Below are 17,144 nucleotides of genomic sequence, written 5' to 3'. Positions count from 1 at the left end.
TTCACACATAAATAAAATGCTCAGAACTTCGAGAAAGTAAGAGCAGAGCATTAAACTCAGCACCAGGTAGCAAGTGCTATGAGTTGTTGCAGGAATCACATGTCCACAAAACCAGCTTGCCTCACACTTCTGACCTTTCTTAATCCTGCTCACCATTCAAAAGCAAGGAAAAAGCTGACTCTGCTAGGTAGATTATGCAGTATCTGCAACCAGGCCTCTGCCCTGCCTCACTCCAGAGATGACCAAGGTAGTTTCTCCTAGTTGAAAACTTCTCGGAGAACACTTTTTATCTCTTATTTGCTTCATCAAAGCAGGTGCTGTATCTTCATTAATCCTGAAATACAGTGCATTAGTTATGTATAATTATTGCTTAAAAATGTTTGCTGAAAACTAATGAAGGGGGCAATGTAAAGCATACTGTTATTTTTTTCAGACTATGGATAGAATTTCCCTAACTGCATTCTTTTTTCAGTGCAAAATACTTCTCCAGGTAGAATCAGTGCTATTGTAGTCTTTTTCTAAATTAACCTTATACTGGCTGTTTAAAGGTCTTAACTTTTAGAAAATTATTACTATTAATTGTTGTTGTTGTTATTGTGGTTGTTGTTATGTGCTGATATTAGGGCTGCAATTCAGGGCCTCATACTCTCAACTGGCTTTTTCAGTCAAGGCTAGTACTCAAGCCATTGCTCCACTTCTGCTGTTTACATGGTCAATTGGAGATAGGAATTTCTGTGGCTTTCCTGTCCAAGTTGGTTTCAAATGACAGTCCCCAGATCTCAGCCTCCTGAGTAGCTCGGATTACTGACCTGAGCCACCAGCATCCACCTTGCTTTAGAAATTATAATTGGAATTTTGTAATGGTTACATTTTGTAGTTTAAATTGTGTACATCCGTTATGCTACCGGAACATAAACACATTTTTTTAAATCATTTGATGAAAAACAATTTTGAAGGGAAAAAGGAATGCTTCTGGAAATACTTTCTAGATACTTTAGCTAAAATAATTTAAATTGCATCATACTTATATAATTCCTGTTATGATGTGTTTAGAAAATTCTGTGTATTTAAATAGGTTGTCAAAGATCTAAATGGAACTGCTTGGATTCAAGAGTTGACCATTAGATAAGAACATCAGATTTCTCACACACACTGAATACCACAAGCCCCCCCTAAACTGCTGTCCAATCCACATGTTTCCCACAGACACACGTGCCCATCTTCCCATATCTTGAGTTAAAAACTTAAAAAAGTTCACTTGTGATTGGAGGGGAGGAAGGTAAGTTGCTTTTGAAAAAGTATAATAAATTTCAACTATAAAAAATTAATTAAAAAAATTCACCACAGACACTGCATCACTAAGAAAGCCAGTAACTTTACTGAATTGTCTGCAAAATACAAATTATACCTTATTTCCAGCAGGAGAAACTCTTGAAAATTTCCCACTTTTAATTCACTACAGACAGCTGAATTAAGTCCCTTGAGATACACAGATGTGGTTTAACTTAGTTATAACATCTTGTCATCTAGTGGCGACAAAGTCCAGCTTATGCCGCTGTGAGCCTCTATTTGAATATTTGTTGCAAATGCTTGTATGCCCTCATTTACAAGCTATTTTAATTATTGTCATGTAATGGAAACAAGCCCCCAGAAAAAGAAAGAAGAAAAATGATACAGCAAACCATCTGAAGCAATCCAAGTCTTATGCCTACAGCCTATGTGCTCCAACAGTACACAGATACTGCATTCGAACCACAACACAGTCCATCCCTTAGCTGACCTCTCTGAATTAAACTGAGGTATGATTCAATTTGAGGTATGAACAGGGAAGGCAAAAATGCAATACCCGATTGTGAATATAACCAAAATGGACAAATTTAATGTAGAAGATATGTGGCTTGGATTGCTCCACATCTTTGGTTAAAACATATTAAGAAAAGCCTTTAATTACATCTGTAGTCTGAAGCACTCTAACAGACACCAGTATTCCAGCAATCTTCAAAAGATCTGTAGTGGCAGGAAATTAACGCCATACAAATGACGACATCACAGCAGATGGTACAAATGAGAACAGATGAAGTATTCCATGCTTAGGCAACAGCCTTTATTGAGGGTTCAAGTGGCTGCTTCTTTAAAAAAAAGTTGTTGTTTTTTTTTTTAAAGAAAGAAATACAAAGCATTTACTCCCTGGAAAAACAAACAAGAGGGATAAAGGGGTGGGGTGGCAAAAATGCTATCTCTAAGGTAAAAGATGGACAAGTAGGAAAAACAAATATATAGAGAAGTGTGAGAGGGCAGACATTCTTTTAAAAAGTGTATTGGCTTTTTAAAAATTCTTACTTTAGTTAACCTTTAAATGATCTAAGGATGACAGATAGTTTTCATATTCATCATTACAAAACATTAAATTCCACCTTTGGGAAAAAATAAGCCATTTTACTAAAAAACACAATTTTTTTTAAAAAGGTTGAAATGAACAGCCTCTACACACCAATGCATACAATATACAGGTTGTACAGCTTGAGTATATTGTGACACTGTTACCAGTATTTAAGCTTAGTAATTACCAAAATCTTTTAAAATAGGATTAGATAGAACAATACTTGCAGCTGTGTAAAATGCCACTTAGGGTTCTTTTGCTTGCAATGAAGGATGTTGTCTTACATATTACTCTAGGACAGGTAAAGTAAAATAATAATCCCTCAGGGCTCGGCCCTAAACTCCTGGATACAAAGGGGTTACTGTAATAAAAACCACACTAGCTTTGCAAATACAATAAATGGTTAAATTACAGAAAGGCATAAGGGTAAAGATAGACAGTGTTTACAGAAAGTGACTGATCACCATCAAAATTGTGCTTCTTCTCATTAAATCATCTTTAAAAATTCTTAAGATTATCCCTTCGCTATCTTGCTACCACTTCATATAAATTCAATGGTGGGAACAAGAGGTGACTGGCATCCATATCCAAGTGACTCTGTTCTCTTCATGTTCTTAAAAAACTATTGTCAGAACTGCTATAAATAGCCAAGGCTTCTGCAGGTACTTTAGCTTACTTTTTCTTGAGCATTAGAAATTCATCTTTTCTTTGTTGCTGAGGCAAATTGCAGGTTAAAAAATTAATATGGCTATTTGTTCATATTTTCATAGAATGACCCTTCCCCTCCCACTGGTAATGGTCTATTCATATTGATCAATGAAAGTGTTTGGAAATGACAAGGATTTGTGATATGTTTGCATATTTAATACACCTTGAGTCGTAAGAATGAGTTGTAAGGATGGGATCATATCTATGGTGAGGAAACTGGATTTTATCTTTTCCTCCCTCAATAGGGGTGTGTGTGTATGCGCTCACAGTGTGAGGATGCCTGTTTTAGGGATGACCTTCTGTTTTTCTGCTGTTCTTAGGTGTCATGGATACCTTTAGTCATGGGATATATATGAAAGAGTTGATTGTTTTGTTTTTAGTATATAAAACGTTAGTACAAGGCAGGTTGCATCTCACATGCAACCAAAGGTGCATTGTGGTCTAATTATGGATTGCAGGTCAAGTTAAGAAAAATATAGCCTCGTTTATAAGGTCTTTTGGCTTCTGCCACCCAGCGGCAGCCTTTTACAATGAGAAACACATAGCAACCATGCAAGTAAAGGAAAAATCAAACTGGATAACAACTGTTCTACACATGAGATAGCGGTGCTGATATTACTGTCTTCTTTGCTGTATGTCAATGTGTATGATTGAAGATGAAACGACAGATCTTCACATTCCAAGAGAAGGAAATCATTCCTAGACTGAAATATCTTTTAAACAATATATATTCACTTTTCTTTATGGCACTCACTTTTTTTAAAGGGGTCTGAAAATTATTCCCTTATAGACGAATATTAGACAAGAGTTATACTTTCTGGAAAAAATTTTAAAAAAGGGACATAGAGAGGTTCTTTAATGGGATTTCTTGAAATGGCTATTAAATCTCTTTATTGAAGAAAAAAATAGATGACATACATGCTTTATGCAGAAGTGACATTTGGGGGTCCTGACACACCGGATTTGTTCAACAGTCTTATATTGCTGACAAGATGGTCAAGGGTCAGTTAAAATACTTAAAAGTCGATGACAAGCAACTATCCCTTTACCTGCTTCTTTCTTTTCTAGCACCCAATCTTTCACATTTTTCTTCTGTGGGAATTTTTAACTTAGTCACCAAGTAAACTCCATATCACTTGTTTCTAGGGCCGTATTTGCAGGACTTGTGCTCTGAGCATTGCTTGTTACTCTGGGCATATTTCTAAGAAGCATATCAAATTCTATGCTGAATACCCAACCATGTAATTTAGGATATGGGAACCGTAGGATATGCACTTACTGAATTCCAAGATGCATGGTGAAATGCTGAGATCAGAAAGGGGCCCTGCATTTGATAAAAATGCAAAAACAAAACAAAAGTCGTATGAAAGAAACTAATTAGTATATACAATGGATGTCAGTTGACCTGGTAAATTGCTAATGTTTTTGAAACAATTTAGAGTGTGATATGTTCTAGCCCCACAGGTTATCCTTTTGATAGCTGACCTTGAACTTATAAAATGTATGCAGAGTAAAAGAAATCAGAAAGAAAATAGTTACTCGAATGTGCAGCTGCACAAATATACCCCCCTCCCGCGATTAAGATAACAAAACTTCTGCTATTACCATAATATTATATATATTAGAAAGCTATACACAAGCATGTTAATTTCACAGATTTTTAAAAGATTCTTAATATTTTATATAATTAGAAATACACATTTCAAAAACAAAACTTCTACAAAGAGAAAACATTTATCTTGGTTAGCAAAGCGTGGAGTTCTTCATGGCTTAGGGTAGTGCTTTCTATACAAAAAGTCCTTTTTGGTTTTTTTACAGGACTGTTTAAAATATTAGCGAAGCTATCAAGGGGGGGAAACACATTTTGGCTTAAGTAAACTACAAAAAGCCACAAATGCTTTGCAAACTCTGTCTTACCTTTTATATGAAAATAAGCAAAATGTAATGTACATATTTTTATATTTTATTTAATAAGAGATGCAGACCCAGATTTATTTATTTAATTAAATATGTTAGCTCTCAAACTCCACTTTTTTTTTTAATTAAATAGGTATGGTCCTCTTTTAATGGTCTTTGATCCTTGTTCATGAGTGCCATACACCAATGATAGGCCTGCAGGTTTGTGAGCGTGCTCAGGAGGTTAGGTGACCGGGCCTGTTTCTAACATTTACCAATGGCCACCCACTGCGGGTCTGTCCAGACTTCTATACATTTTTCTATATGTTGCATAACAGCTGCTCTCTCTTTCAGTAAAGATCTGCCGCTTTTGGCAAATGTTTCCTTTTGTCTATTTACATGTAAATAACGTTGAACCTGCAACATGACACTATCTATTGTAACATACATTTTGCAAAGGAGCACAACAGTGAAAAGAAGTTAGCCTTAAAATCTATTTTGTACAAGTGTTCTGTTGTACAACTCAAGTGCTAAGCTTATCTCAGCATTTCTGTTTATCTTTATACTGTATCACTGAGGCAATTTAAAAGTACTTTTACAAAACAGAGTACCTGACTTTTTTTTTTTTCCACACACGGCACATATAATGCATATCGACCCCCCTTCCCCATTAAGGTATAGCACACACACACACTGCAAGAAAAAAAAAAACTATTAAGTAATAATGTGATCATGTTGCCCATCCTTCAGAGAGCCGCATGCGCTTGACTGAGGGACTTTCCCTTTCGTCCGGCGAAGGTCTGGTGAGTCCAACGGGAGAGTGGAATTCGTTCCGGTGATCCTCTCGGTCGCTCCCATCATAGGAACTGCTACAGCTGCTCAAGCTGTCAACAGGAGATCTCCCCGCCTCGTGGCGCGTGTGTTGTGGGTATCTCGAAGGGGTGGTGGTACGGTCTCTAGGAGGAGAAACAGGTTCTGACTTGATGTTGAGGCTTTGAGTAGAAGGCAGGGAGAGATTTGAACTCTGAGATAAATGAGTGCTAGTGCAAGCTCTGTAGGAGGAAAGGAAACCCAGTTACAGATGGAGGAGGCCCGGAGGCCCCAGGAACTCACAATTACATAACATATCAGCTTAAAGACTTGTATAGACACCAGAGCATGCCCAGAGCCAGGGGATGTGCTGAGAAGCACTTCGGAACATCGCTGCCTCAGAGCGATTCAGGATGCCTTTGTTGAGTTGTTTGGTTGTAATTCACAGTATTTACTTGGTCCAGGCCTCACGAATCATATCTCGAGTCTCTGATAGGCACCCTAAATGTATAGGTTATTGTTTCAGAAAGGTTTAAGCAGACGTGGTGCTCAAAAGCATTCTCTGTGTTCATGGAATTTGTCCCTATGTTATTTCCAATTTTTATTTTTTTCTAAGCATTTAGATACAGTGTTTAGCCTTGAATTAGACCTTTCTTGTTTTTAACTAATGTTTGGGGATTATTTTTCAGGGCTTATTATCCATATAAACATTTCGCTCCAATGAATGAGCATATACAAAAGGAGGTACATAGTCTTCTGAGAAAGTGAAGAGTTCAAATGAATAGGACTCAACAAATACTACACAATACTCATGGCTCATGAAAATGCATGGCTAGAGAGAGAAGTAGGGAAAGGGGGAAGGAGATTGAAATTTGTCTACAGAAATTTAAAATACTAATTAAAAGACAAATTTTTTGGTTTCACTGAAGTAGATAAATAAGATTGTCTTCAGCCTTCACTGTCACATAGGAAGGAGACATTATTTTTCACCATTCTCTCATTTTACTATTGCTAGGCTGTATTATTGGTGGGGGTACTTAGATTTTTCAGTCCTTATTTATAATTGGCATGAAGATAACGGATCTGGTTTCATTGAAGGGACTGATGAATCTGGTGGTTTTTTTGTGCGTAAGAATGGAGTACAATGTTTACTTAATTAATCCTCACTTATTCCCGAAGAATAAAATGCATCCCTCTTCCAAACTGTGAGAGAATTTAGACACTTCAAATTATGTACCAAAAAGCACTAAAGCCCTTAGGTGGTACAGGAGCAATTACAATGATTTTGTTCAGGATAAAGTGTGGTCATGTTAGCTGGCATCAATCCTCAGATGCTTTTGGTTGTGCTGATATTCAGATTGTACTGGTACTCTTGGCTACAGCCAGTATGACTTGACCACGTTGTCATGAGAGTTTAGCATCTCTTTCACTGAGGAATATTTATAGTAAAGAATCCAGACCCACTTATTTTAAACAAGGGAAAGCAAACCTGTCTGTTAATGTATGTAACGATGCTGCTTTCGATGGAAATGTAAGGCGGCATAAACAATGTCAGTATGGGCAGGGGAGACTGGTATATATTTCAGAGGAAACAAGAGAGCAATTTGAGTTTGGCGTTTTGGGAGATGCTACAGGCTCAAGACGTAAACAGATATAAAATTAGTTCAAAATCAGTTTATCTTGGGGTAATGTTTTATACAAAAGCACCACCTACTGGCAAAGAACTACTTTCGTTCTCTTATTAATAGAGCTAATGTAAGAGAACAACATACAGGAGAATTATTTGTTTCTTTAATAAGCCTTTCTCTAGCTTTCTGATCTTACAGAATTAAAGCAGTTTTCATCCATATGTCAATATTTTACATCGAGTATATGCAATTTCAATCTGCTGTTTATACCTCAAACTATTTAATAGTTTATTCTTTTACAGCTTATATTGGTTTACTAATTTCCTAAGAATTTTAATTAATTATCTTTAAATCAAAAGGATATCAAAATGGAGGAAAGAAAATCATCTGTATTTCAAAAGGACCATAATGGTGAATTTTTTTTTATCTTGGTTCACAGTTACTTAATGATTCATTTTGATGTTAGAGGAAATCATCTTTTGATTTCTGGAAGAAAGAATTTTTCTCCTTCTGGCTAACAAAGGTTTTTTCACCAGAACTTAATTTCATGATACTACCATGGATCACACAAGAGTTTAATAATGGATGAAAATTAAGAGATAAAAATAATATGGCATATCACTACTTTTACTTCCCTTTTGACATATCAATCAATAGTGTTATCATAGACAGGATGACATAAAATATTTTAAAAATTGAGATGGACCAGATAGTTTGTCTAGATGAATCAAGTAAAATTCACATAATCAAAATGATTCTTCAATAATTTTTAGAAGGTGCATTATATACTTATTTTTTTCATCAAGTGTGTGTGTAGGTTTAGCTGTATCGCTTCTCCATTGGGGATCTTTACTATGAATAGAGCAACCCAAGTTTGTAATTTGGTGGGATTTCATTTGACACTGAAAATATACACAGGCATTCTGAGTAGTTCTGAAGATTAAAATTACAATGATACATTATAGGGGGTATCTTAGGCTCAGCTTCATTATAGTGCAATACAGAATACAGACTAGAGTGGCTAGTCTCTGTTACCCAAAGAAATACTTAAAGAAATAGCAGTAAAATCTTTACATATGCTAGATTCAGATAGAAGATCTACTTGTAAACCTTGTCTATATGTAGCTTGACTTGTTTTGTGAACCAAATATTGAGACTTTCTATGTATGGGTGAGCATAGAAGAAGGCAGGAGTCGGGTATGAAAGTTGTTCGCATCAGGAGTTCTATATCTAGTTTTCATCTACTCTACATGCCTTTGCATTGAGAAAACACCTTTCCATCTCCCAAAATTGTTTGGAACCCCAACATGACTATATAGTTTTATTTTAAGTTCTTCCACTCTCCTGCTTAAAGTCAGAGTATCAAGCTAGTTATCTTTCTCCATAATACGTACTGAACACCTTTATAAATAAAAACAAGGTGTGGAAATGCTTCCAGAAAACAGATTGTCTTTTTTTTAAAAGGTAGTAGTTGAGAAAAGTATCTAAAACTTGACCATCACTTTTCAAATTTGGAAAGTTTCTCTGCCATAAAAGTATATTCTATGTGAAATAAATTTATGCTGTTTACCTATTTTTTTATATAGTAGCAGGTACTAGATAATCTATAGAACTTAGCTTTGAAGACCTAAAGTTTTGAAGGATAAAATAGATACTTTCCCATGGACCAAATAGGAATAGCTCTGTCCTACTTCTGCAATTTAGAGAAAGAATTTCAGGAACCATTTTGGCTTCTGGGAATAATATCTATTATCTAAAACCACTTCTGTTCTTTGAATACTATATGTATTCAAAAAAGAATGTACACAAAACAGAAGTCTATGAAACACTTTGAACTTGGAAAATATATCTATTATTTAAACTGACACTAAAGAACTAAGGCAGCTCATGTAATTTATTTTATCTAAATATTGCAACTTGACATTGAAAAATGCTTAATGATGTGCATGGGAGAGTTCATTAGGAGGATTTGAAGGAACTTTCAAAAAGTTACCATGTGGGTGTACAGAAGAGGTGAGACAGGGAGACAATTGTAAGGTAATGAAGAGGACATGAGAAAAAGAGGGAGAAGGAGAAGAAAAAGGAGAGAGAAAAAGGAGGAGAAGTAATAGAAAGACTGAAAGGGTTTTTTTATGGTTTAAGGGAAGAGACTAAGTGCAATTAAAACCTACTAAACTAGGAGTTAAATTATACCCAAGATTCAGTGCTGAGAAAAACGGGAGCTGAACAAAAGGTTCATCGTTGGCTGTTGTGCTCAGCATCTTTCTAGTCCAGCACTGTCATTTTTTTTTCATTTAAAGAAGCTTCTATAAAGGGTAGCAAGGAATTGTATTCTCCTCATGTAATATAGAAGCATTTTAAAACTATAGTACAGTTAAAACATGCACATAAAATTGTGTCCATAACTAAAAATTGAAAAACAAAAGAAAGTGACATTTGGATGAGATAATATGGCTCTTGACATGGATACTTTCTAGGGAAATTTAGTATATAATAGTGGATGAATTTCGTGAAAGTAAGAAATAAGCAGTTACATTATCACTGACAAAAAGCAGTGGATTTACTGCTCAGACAAGGCAGTAAAAAGCTATATGTATATAGTAAATTTGCATGGATGACATTATGTAGTGATAATCACCAAAAAGTTGCTATGTTAATGTCTGACTGGATACTTAGCATTGGAGAAGAAATTTATATGTCTGAAGAGAAACTTTGTTGTTAGCCAACTTAATACAGCATAAACATCAATGATTTGTGTGTGTGTGTGTGTGTGTGTGTGTGTGTGTGTGTGTGTGTGTGTGCCTGTGCTGGAGATTAAGTTCAGGGCTTTGCACTCTCATTTGGCTTTTTCACTGTGCTCTACAATTTGAGCCATATCTCCACTTTAGCTTTTTGTTGGTTAATTGGAGACAAGAATGTCATGGATTTTCCTGCCCTGGCTGGATTCAAACCTCAATCCTCAGATATCAGCCTCCTGAACACCTATATTAGTGGTGTGAGCCTTTGCTGCCCAGCCATTAGTGATCTTTCAAGAAAGCAGGGAAACAATGTCATGCAAATTTGTTTTATTATTTACATGAAAAGCTAGATTTTCAATGATGTAGTGATTCATGTGTGGACAAATACCAATGCTGAGTGGATAAAGCAGTGTAATCAGATTTTAACTCATGTCATATCAAAACTACCTGAAAACTAATGGGAAAGAGGAGGAGAGAAGAGTGAATGAATGAAAAATGAAGTTCAGATATTATCCAACAGCTTTTATTTTAAATAATGGGTTATTCTCATCCCCATGAATATGGAACTAAATTAATAACTCAGGAGCTAACCATAGTCCATCATGGATATGGAAGCAGTTACTAATGTTCTTAACCATAGTGAAATGACTCAGTGGAAAAGCAGAGGTGGGCTACGTATATAAAATCTTTCTAAAGTATGAACACTTATCTGTAAATATTTTATATCCTTACTATTTTCTTTTGAGATCAACCATAGTTTTGAAATTATTGAACTTAAATGAATATCCTCAGTTTAAGATTTAGTTTTTAAAAACTGTTTTATAAGAAGTAGTGTTAATTATGATGTCAGAGTATTTTAAAATTTGGAAGATTCTACAGATGACAGGAGATGTCATTTCTATGACAAAGACATATTTCAAAGCTACCACAAGGGGGCAGAAAGATACATTCTTTTGGCCAGAAAAACAACAAAAAGTATTCCTTTGCCTCAATTTAATAATGCATGTTGCATGTACTAATTAGTACTGATTCATGTATTTTAATATAATATATTAATATATAACTATATTATAACTATATTATAAATACACAGTATGTATAAAAATGTAGAAGTCAGTCTTACGGACGTTACATTCACATTTGTTCAAACTGGTTTATGCTAAGTGATAATCTCAAAAACTTAAAAAGCTTATAACTGCAAATGCTTCTGCGTGAACTATGTGAAAATCTAACTGGATAAAAAGTCTATTATTGTCCACAGTGGAAATAAATGACGTAAACACAAGGAAGAAAATGCATCTGTTACAGATTGCCTCAATCTCTTAAAACTAGGGTTGTAATAGGTCTCTCAAGAAATGTTGGTCTGAATATTGCTTTCATAGTCTTACAAGGTCGAATTCTACATCCTCTAATTGAATTGAAGCACATATGTAAAGGCTGCCACTTGTCACTTAAAAACACGTTCTATAATCATGAGGAAAGAAGTAATATTGCTTACCCCAATTGGCTGAGGGCGGATGGTGGCATGTTATGTAGGTGTTGCTGTTGCCAACCAGTTACTGAACCAAGATGGAGAGCGCTGGCAGTGTTAAACCCAGACAGGGATTGCAGATCTGCACTACTCAGAGAGTATTCTAGATGAAAGAATAAAGCAACAAGAGGAAATATCTCATTAGAAACCTCTCAAATGCTCAACCAAATGTAAATATTTTCAATTTCTACAATTGTCTTGACATTGATCAATCTTTTCGATCATCAGGGGTAATTTTAATTTAAAAGGAATATGTTATTCACCAAAAGTAAGTATTCAATGCAAGCGCTGGATTACTATAGTGTGGAATTCTAGTTTGTTAGACTATAGTCTCATAGTATGATATAGCCACAGTTCATGGTCTTGAAATGTTCCTTATACAATCTCAAGAGAGTTTCATCGCATTAAAGAAATAACAGCTGAATTTCCTTGAAAATGTTCTTCTATTGTGAATTCAGGTCAGGCAAATAAATCTTACAGTCATTTAAGGAAGAAAAATGTGGATATTCACTTTATCTTAGTAAGGAACAGGTAATGGCTCAGTGTGTTCTGGACACCACAGGTACTACACAGAACTTCTTAATAAGCTAAAGCTTCTTAATAAGCTAAAGACAGCACCTTTAAGTCTTTCTTTACAATAAAAATTATTTAGTGTAGCATTCGCCCTCAGCAAAGCTACTCACCGGTACCATAGGTTGTTGAAATGGCTGATGGATATCCTCCCATTCCTTGTCCTGGTAAAGTAGGAGTTGCTACGGAAACCACTGGGGTAGCCAATGACTGAGCAGACTGGGAGTTATTTATCCTTTGATTCTTTTAAAGTAAATAAAAAGATATTACTGATGACATTTTTAAGAAGTTAATAATATTAGTTTCAGTGTTACTTTTGCACATAAAGAAATAACTTGGTACAAAGCTCATGAAATTAATCATTTAACATGTGTCTCTATGAACTCTGCCAACCCTATCATTTACAATCCTTCAAGAGACCAGCTGTTGCTATAGTAACCCATTACATCAGTATCTCCTAGGCAACTGAACTAGTAACAAGTACCATAGCTTTATTATGGGTAAAAACAGACTATGTTGAGAACTGATGAAATATGTATACTGTACTTCCATTGTTTCAGTTTTATTCAAATGCAAATTAAATAAAAATTAAAATCAACCATAGTGGGTTTTCTATTCAGCTCTATATACAGACAGGTAGGGCTTGTGTTATATTCTGACCAGCAGGTGGTGCTCTCATCACTTTCTTCAGATTCTTCTAAACTCCAAAAAGATGGGAAAGCACTATTTCCTGTATTTAACTTCTTATGGAAAGGAGATTTAAAAACAAATCACAGAATTTTAATTCTCAGAAAAAGAAATATTGTACTTTTATAATAATAAAAGAAATATTTTTGTGTTTGGGTTTTACTGTAAATTAAGTGTTAAAATATTTAAGGCATGGCCTCCAGCTACAGAGGTTGGATAGAAAAATAATCATTCTTTCCCCTTTCTAGGTGATAGTAGAAGTTAATGGTATTTAAATATAATCAATGTGGACAGATTATGATCAGATTCCAAACTTTTGATTTTATCAGCACTACTTCCATCAATTAAAGAATAGTGTTGGATATGTCCTTGCACACATGATTCAAGAAAGGCGTTTCTACCACTTACCAAAAGCAGGTCCACATCCTCAGACTGAGAGCATGGGGAAGGAGTTTTAATAATTAGTGTCTGTAAATATTTATAATTGGGCAAAATCTTTTCAACCAAAGAAAAAGCATTTTTTGATAGACACAGAGTTTAAACAGTTTTTAAAGCCTGGACTCAAAAGATAACTCCTTACAAAGGCATTCTTTGTTTCCCTTAATGAGGTGTTTGTCTTAAATGTGAAGACAATCTATCCAGTTTCCAGCTCAGGTCAGTGTCTCAGTGTTCATTATTTTAACTCTACATTTTGAAAAGTAGAAAAATAAAAAAAGACTACACTTTGAAACTCCACTTACAGGAGGCGGGGGCAGGGGTCGGGGGTGGGGAGTCATACCTGGTTGCCAGAGACCGGATCAACCACTCAAAAAAACTCCCATCAGTTTCAAAGGTCGTGGAATAAATATGCTGATAGAGACAGCCTGCCATACATGGCCTACACTGTTTGGCTATAACCCCGTTGGAGGTTTTATTTATTAGACTCAGTCTTTTCCAAAGGGACTGTAGCATATTATGTGATATTTTTGGTTGATATTCAAAATTAATCTGCACTGTGCCATTATAAACTAATCATCTCACAGGACTGGTTTACTCTGCAGTTTGCCACAGAGCAGAAAAAATGTTTTAAAAGAAGAAGAAAAAAGAAATGTGTTTGCAGAGTGATCTAAATTTGTCTACTGAAACTGAGTTTTAAAGATTCTCACTCTTAAAGACAGTTAATTTGGAGAAGACTGATAAAAGTCTTTGCTGTTGTGTGTGGTTCCACACATTTCTCTTCGTTTTTGGCATGCAGACTAGTGAGAAAAAAATAGGATCTGGGGGATATAATATATATTTCAATTCATATTTGTATCTATTTCCTTTTATGCACCTATTAATATTTGTTTCTATTCATATTTCCTTATATAAATAAATAGATATTTCATTTCTGTCTTTATCTTTTCCATAAGGCTAGTGATTGAACCCAAGGCTTTGTATCAGCTCTGCCATTGAGCTATAATCCAGTACAACAACTTGTTTTTGATACAAATTATAACCCACAGCCTTTCTTCTCAAAATGTCAAGCATTTTAACTCAGTTTGCTTTAGAGAGCTATTGTATATGCAAAGATGAATTGAGGTAAACGTAGACATGTGATATATTAGACATATCAGATATTAACCTTGCAATACTTCTAAGAAAGAAACTGAAATTAGTAAGAGAATTCCTTTCAGAAGTACGGAAAGTATTTTTCATTGTCAGTATCTTGACGACATAAATATCCCCGTACTGTAAAAATATTGTTATGATATACTCATTATTCTTCTTTTTAGGGGACTTCTGATTTTATTAAGGGTACAATTTGACTGTTTCTCCAACTATAAATTGGAAGCATTAGAAGGAAATGTTCTTGTTTCAGGATAACAGTTCCACAGAGGAGTTTAGTGTGTATGTGTGTGTGTGTGTGTGTCTGTGTGTGTGTTTCTGTGTGTGTGTGTGTGTATCTGTGTCTGTGTGTTTTAACATAGAAAAGGAAAATACAAAACAGCTACAGAAATAATGCTAAATACAAAAGCGTTCCATTGATTGTACTGATAATACTATCAGTTAATAGTGTTAATTTTCCGGAAGAACTTAAGTAATTCATAAATTTAGACAGATACTGAAATAGCTCTAGAGATACAAATATACTATCAATTTAAAATGTAGTTCTGCCTTACCACTGATGGCATTGTATTCTTGCTGCCAGGTGGAATAAGAACTCGGAGATCTGGTTTACGATTATTCATTCCTAAATTCATAGGGGGAGGAGATTTTGCTTGCATATTCTTGTTCAAGTTACCAGGTGAGACCAGCAGACCTGGTGAGTTTCGGGGGTTGCCATATCCATTCCCTGGTAACACAAAGCAATGGCAGAAGTCAGTGAGAAACGGAGACTCAAAACATTTTTCCTAAGAATATACAGCATGCCAGATGCTGGTGGCTCAAGCTTGTAATCTTAGCTACTTAGGAAGCTGAACTCGGAGGATCTCAGTTTGAAGTCAGCACAGGCTTAGGAAAGTCAATGAGACTCTAATCTCCAATTAATCACCAAAAAAGCTGGAGGAAGAAATGTGGCTCAACCCTTGAGCAAAAAACTAAGGGACAGAGTCCAGGCCCCGATTTTAAGTCCCAACACACACACACACACACACACACACACACACACACACACACACACACACAAGCTTAACAGAAGGTCACAGTACACAGACATAAAACTAGTATTTAATATTGTTCCTGAAGAAGATTAAACACTTCTTATGAGGAGAGAGTGAGTATATCTCAATGTTCTCAGAAATCAGCACAGTTTTTTCTTCCTATGAAGAAGATTCAGGAAGACATTCAGAGAGTCATTCAGGCTCTAAGAAAAGCATAGAATTAGTCTTGTACTTTAATTGACTAGTTTGGTGGAGGCCTGGCTGTTGTGACTCACTCTTTCAGTTTGCTGGTTTGGGTTTTATTGTGTGTGTCTGTGTGTCCTTAGATGAAAAAAGGGCAAACCATGAAGGGTATAATTTCAAGGACATGCAGGAGTTAGAGAAGCCAGGCACACACATTGTGTTGGCCACGTCCTTTCTCTGAGTGAATTCTTCCTCCAGTTTTTCTTACATATGGTTTGCCCTCCTCGCCAAGTTCAGTGTTTAGTCTTGAAGCCCTGCAGAATTTCCTGCTCCCCAGATTTTTAAAAAAAACAACACTCCTTCTAAGAAGCTGAAATGAAGCAACGATGCCTTCACTGAAGTAATGATTTGCCAAGCCATAGGTAGAGCTACCAATGGGAAGATTAAGAGGGCTTTATTAGAGCTTTCTCCAGGCAGAAAAACACATCTTAAATGCTCTGTTTTTCATATTCAAAGTATACTGTTCCATGACAGAGCTAGACTTTGATTGGAAATGCAACCTGAGAAAGCCATTTGCTGACTTTGTGCTCCACTCTTGATTGGAGAATAAGAGAAACCAACTATGTGATTCAACAAGGCTAGCTAGTTGTGTTCTGAGGCTCTCTGAAGGAGACAGTTAAACCTCATTGTTATTGTCATCATTATTATCGTTGCAAAGCTCAAGTATCAATTACACCTGGATGCATGATACTGTGTGTTACGTAGTAAGGACTTAGAGACAGAGCCCTAGTCCTGAGTGGCTCTTAAATTTTATTGCAGCAACCTAATACAGGCTTATGGAATAGGTACAGCCTTAAACAAAACAGCCTAGAATGAGGTACCCACAGTCTAATCCAGATTAAGTGCTATTCAGTTTCCAGGCAACAAGCGATTATCCAATAAAGAGTCATGGAAGAGTTAAGGAATTGATTTTAGTCTGGAAGAGAAAGAGGAGATGGGAAGAGATGCCGGCTGGGTATTGTGTCTGGATGGTGGGAAAGGGCTGAAGGAGGGATTTAGAATCAGGAGCACTGATATACAGTCAGGAGCACTGAGAGGAACCTGTTTAAAAGGAAAGCAATGAAAAGAGAAAGTTCTGGAAAACACAGAAGCTGGTATGTGCAGACCTTGAAATCCAGGCTAAAACCCTTTAGGTTTCTATGGTAAAAAGTTAGACACAATAAAGTTACAGAGAGAAGGAAAAACATAGGCCTCTAGATGGTCAGAATCCCCTGGCATTGGGTATTTGAGGAGCAGGAAGGACTGATATTGTGGACCTTTCTGGGGGCGATTTTGATGGCTTGAAGTAGAAGTAAGGAGAAATCAAGAAGGCAAAGCACAGGTATATAACAG

General features: G+C 35.8%; 1 protein-coding gene across 7 annotated transcripts in view; it reads right to left on the bottom strand.

Moving 5' to 3' along the window:
* Nucleotides 1-1,355: 1,355 nt before the first annotated feature.
* Mef2c (myocyte enhancer factor 2C) overlaps nt 1,356-17,144 on the bottom strand; it is a 160,394-nt gene continuing 144,605 nt past the window's right edge. For 5 of the 7 annotated variants that reach the window (XM_013015873.1, XM_013015880.1, XM_013015877.1 and 2 more), the window contains 4 exons: nt 15,090-15,262; nt 12,375-12,504; nt 11,659-11,794; nt 1,356-6,036 (listed from right to left, as the gene is read on the bottom strand). In XM_013015873.1, the coding sequence (XP_012871327.1) occupies nt 5,715-6,036; nt 11,659-11,794; nt 12,375-12,504; nt 15,090-15,262 (761 nt within the window). In that variant the 3' untranslated portion in view covers nt 1,356-5,714. The remainder of the gene's footprint in view (nt 6,037-11,658; nt 11,795-12,374; nt 12,505-15,089; nt 15,263-17,144) is intronic. The other 2 variants (XM_013015878.1, XM_013015879.1) reach the window with 1 other exon arrangement.

The sequence above is a fragment of the Dipodomys ordii genome, unplaced genomic scaffold (assembly GCF_000151885.1).
Source record: "Dipodomys ordii isolate 6190 unplaced genomic scaffold, Dord_2.0 Scaffold28, whole genome shotgun sequence".
Classification (NCBI taxonomy): domain Eukaryota; kingdom Metazoa; phylum Chordata; class Mammalia; order Rodentia; family Heteromyidae; genus Dipodomys; species Dipodomys ordii.
This window is presented reverse-complemented; position numbering and strand designations above follow the sequence as displayed.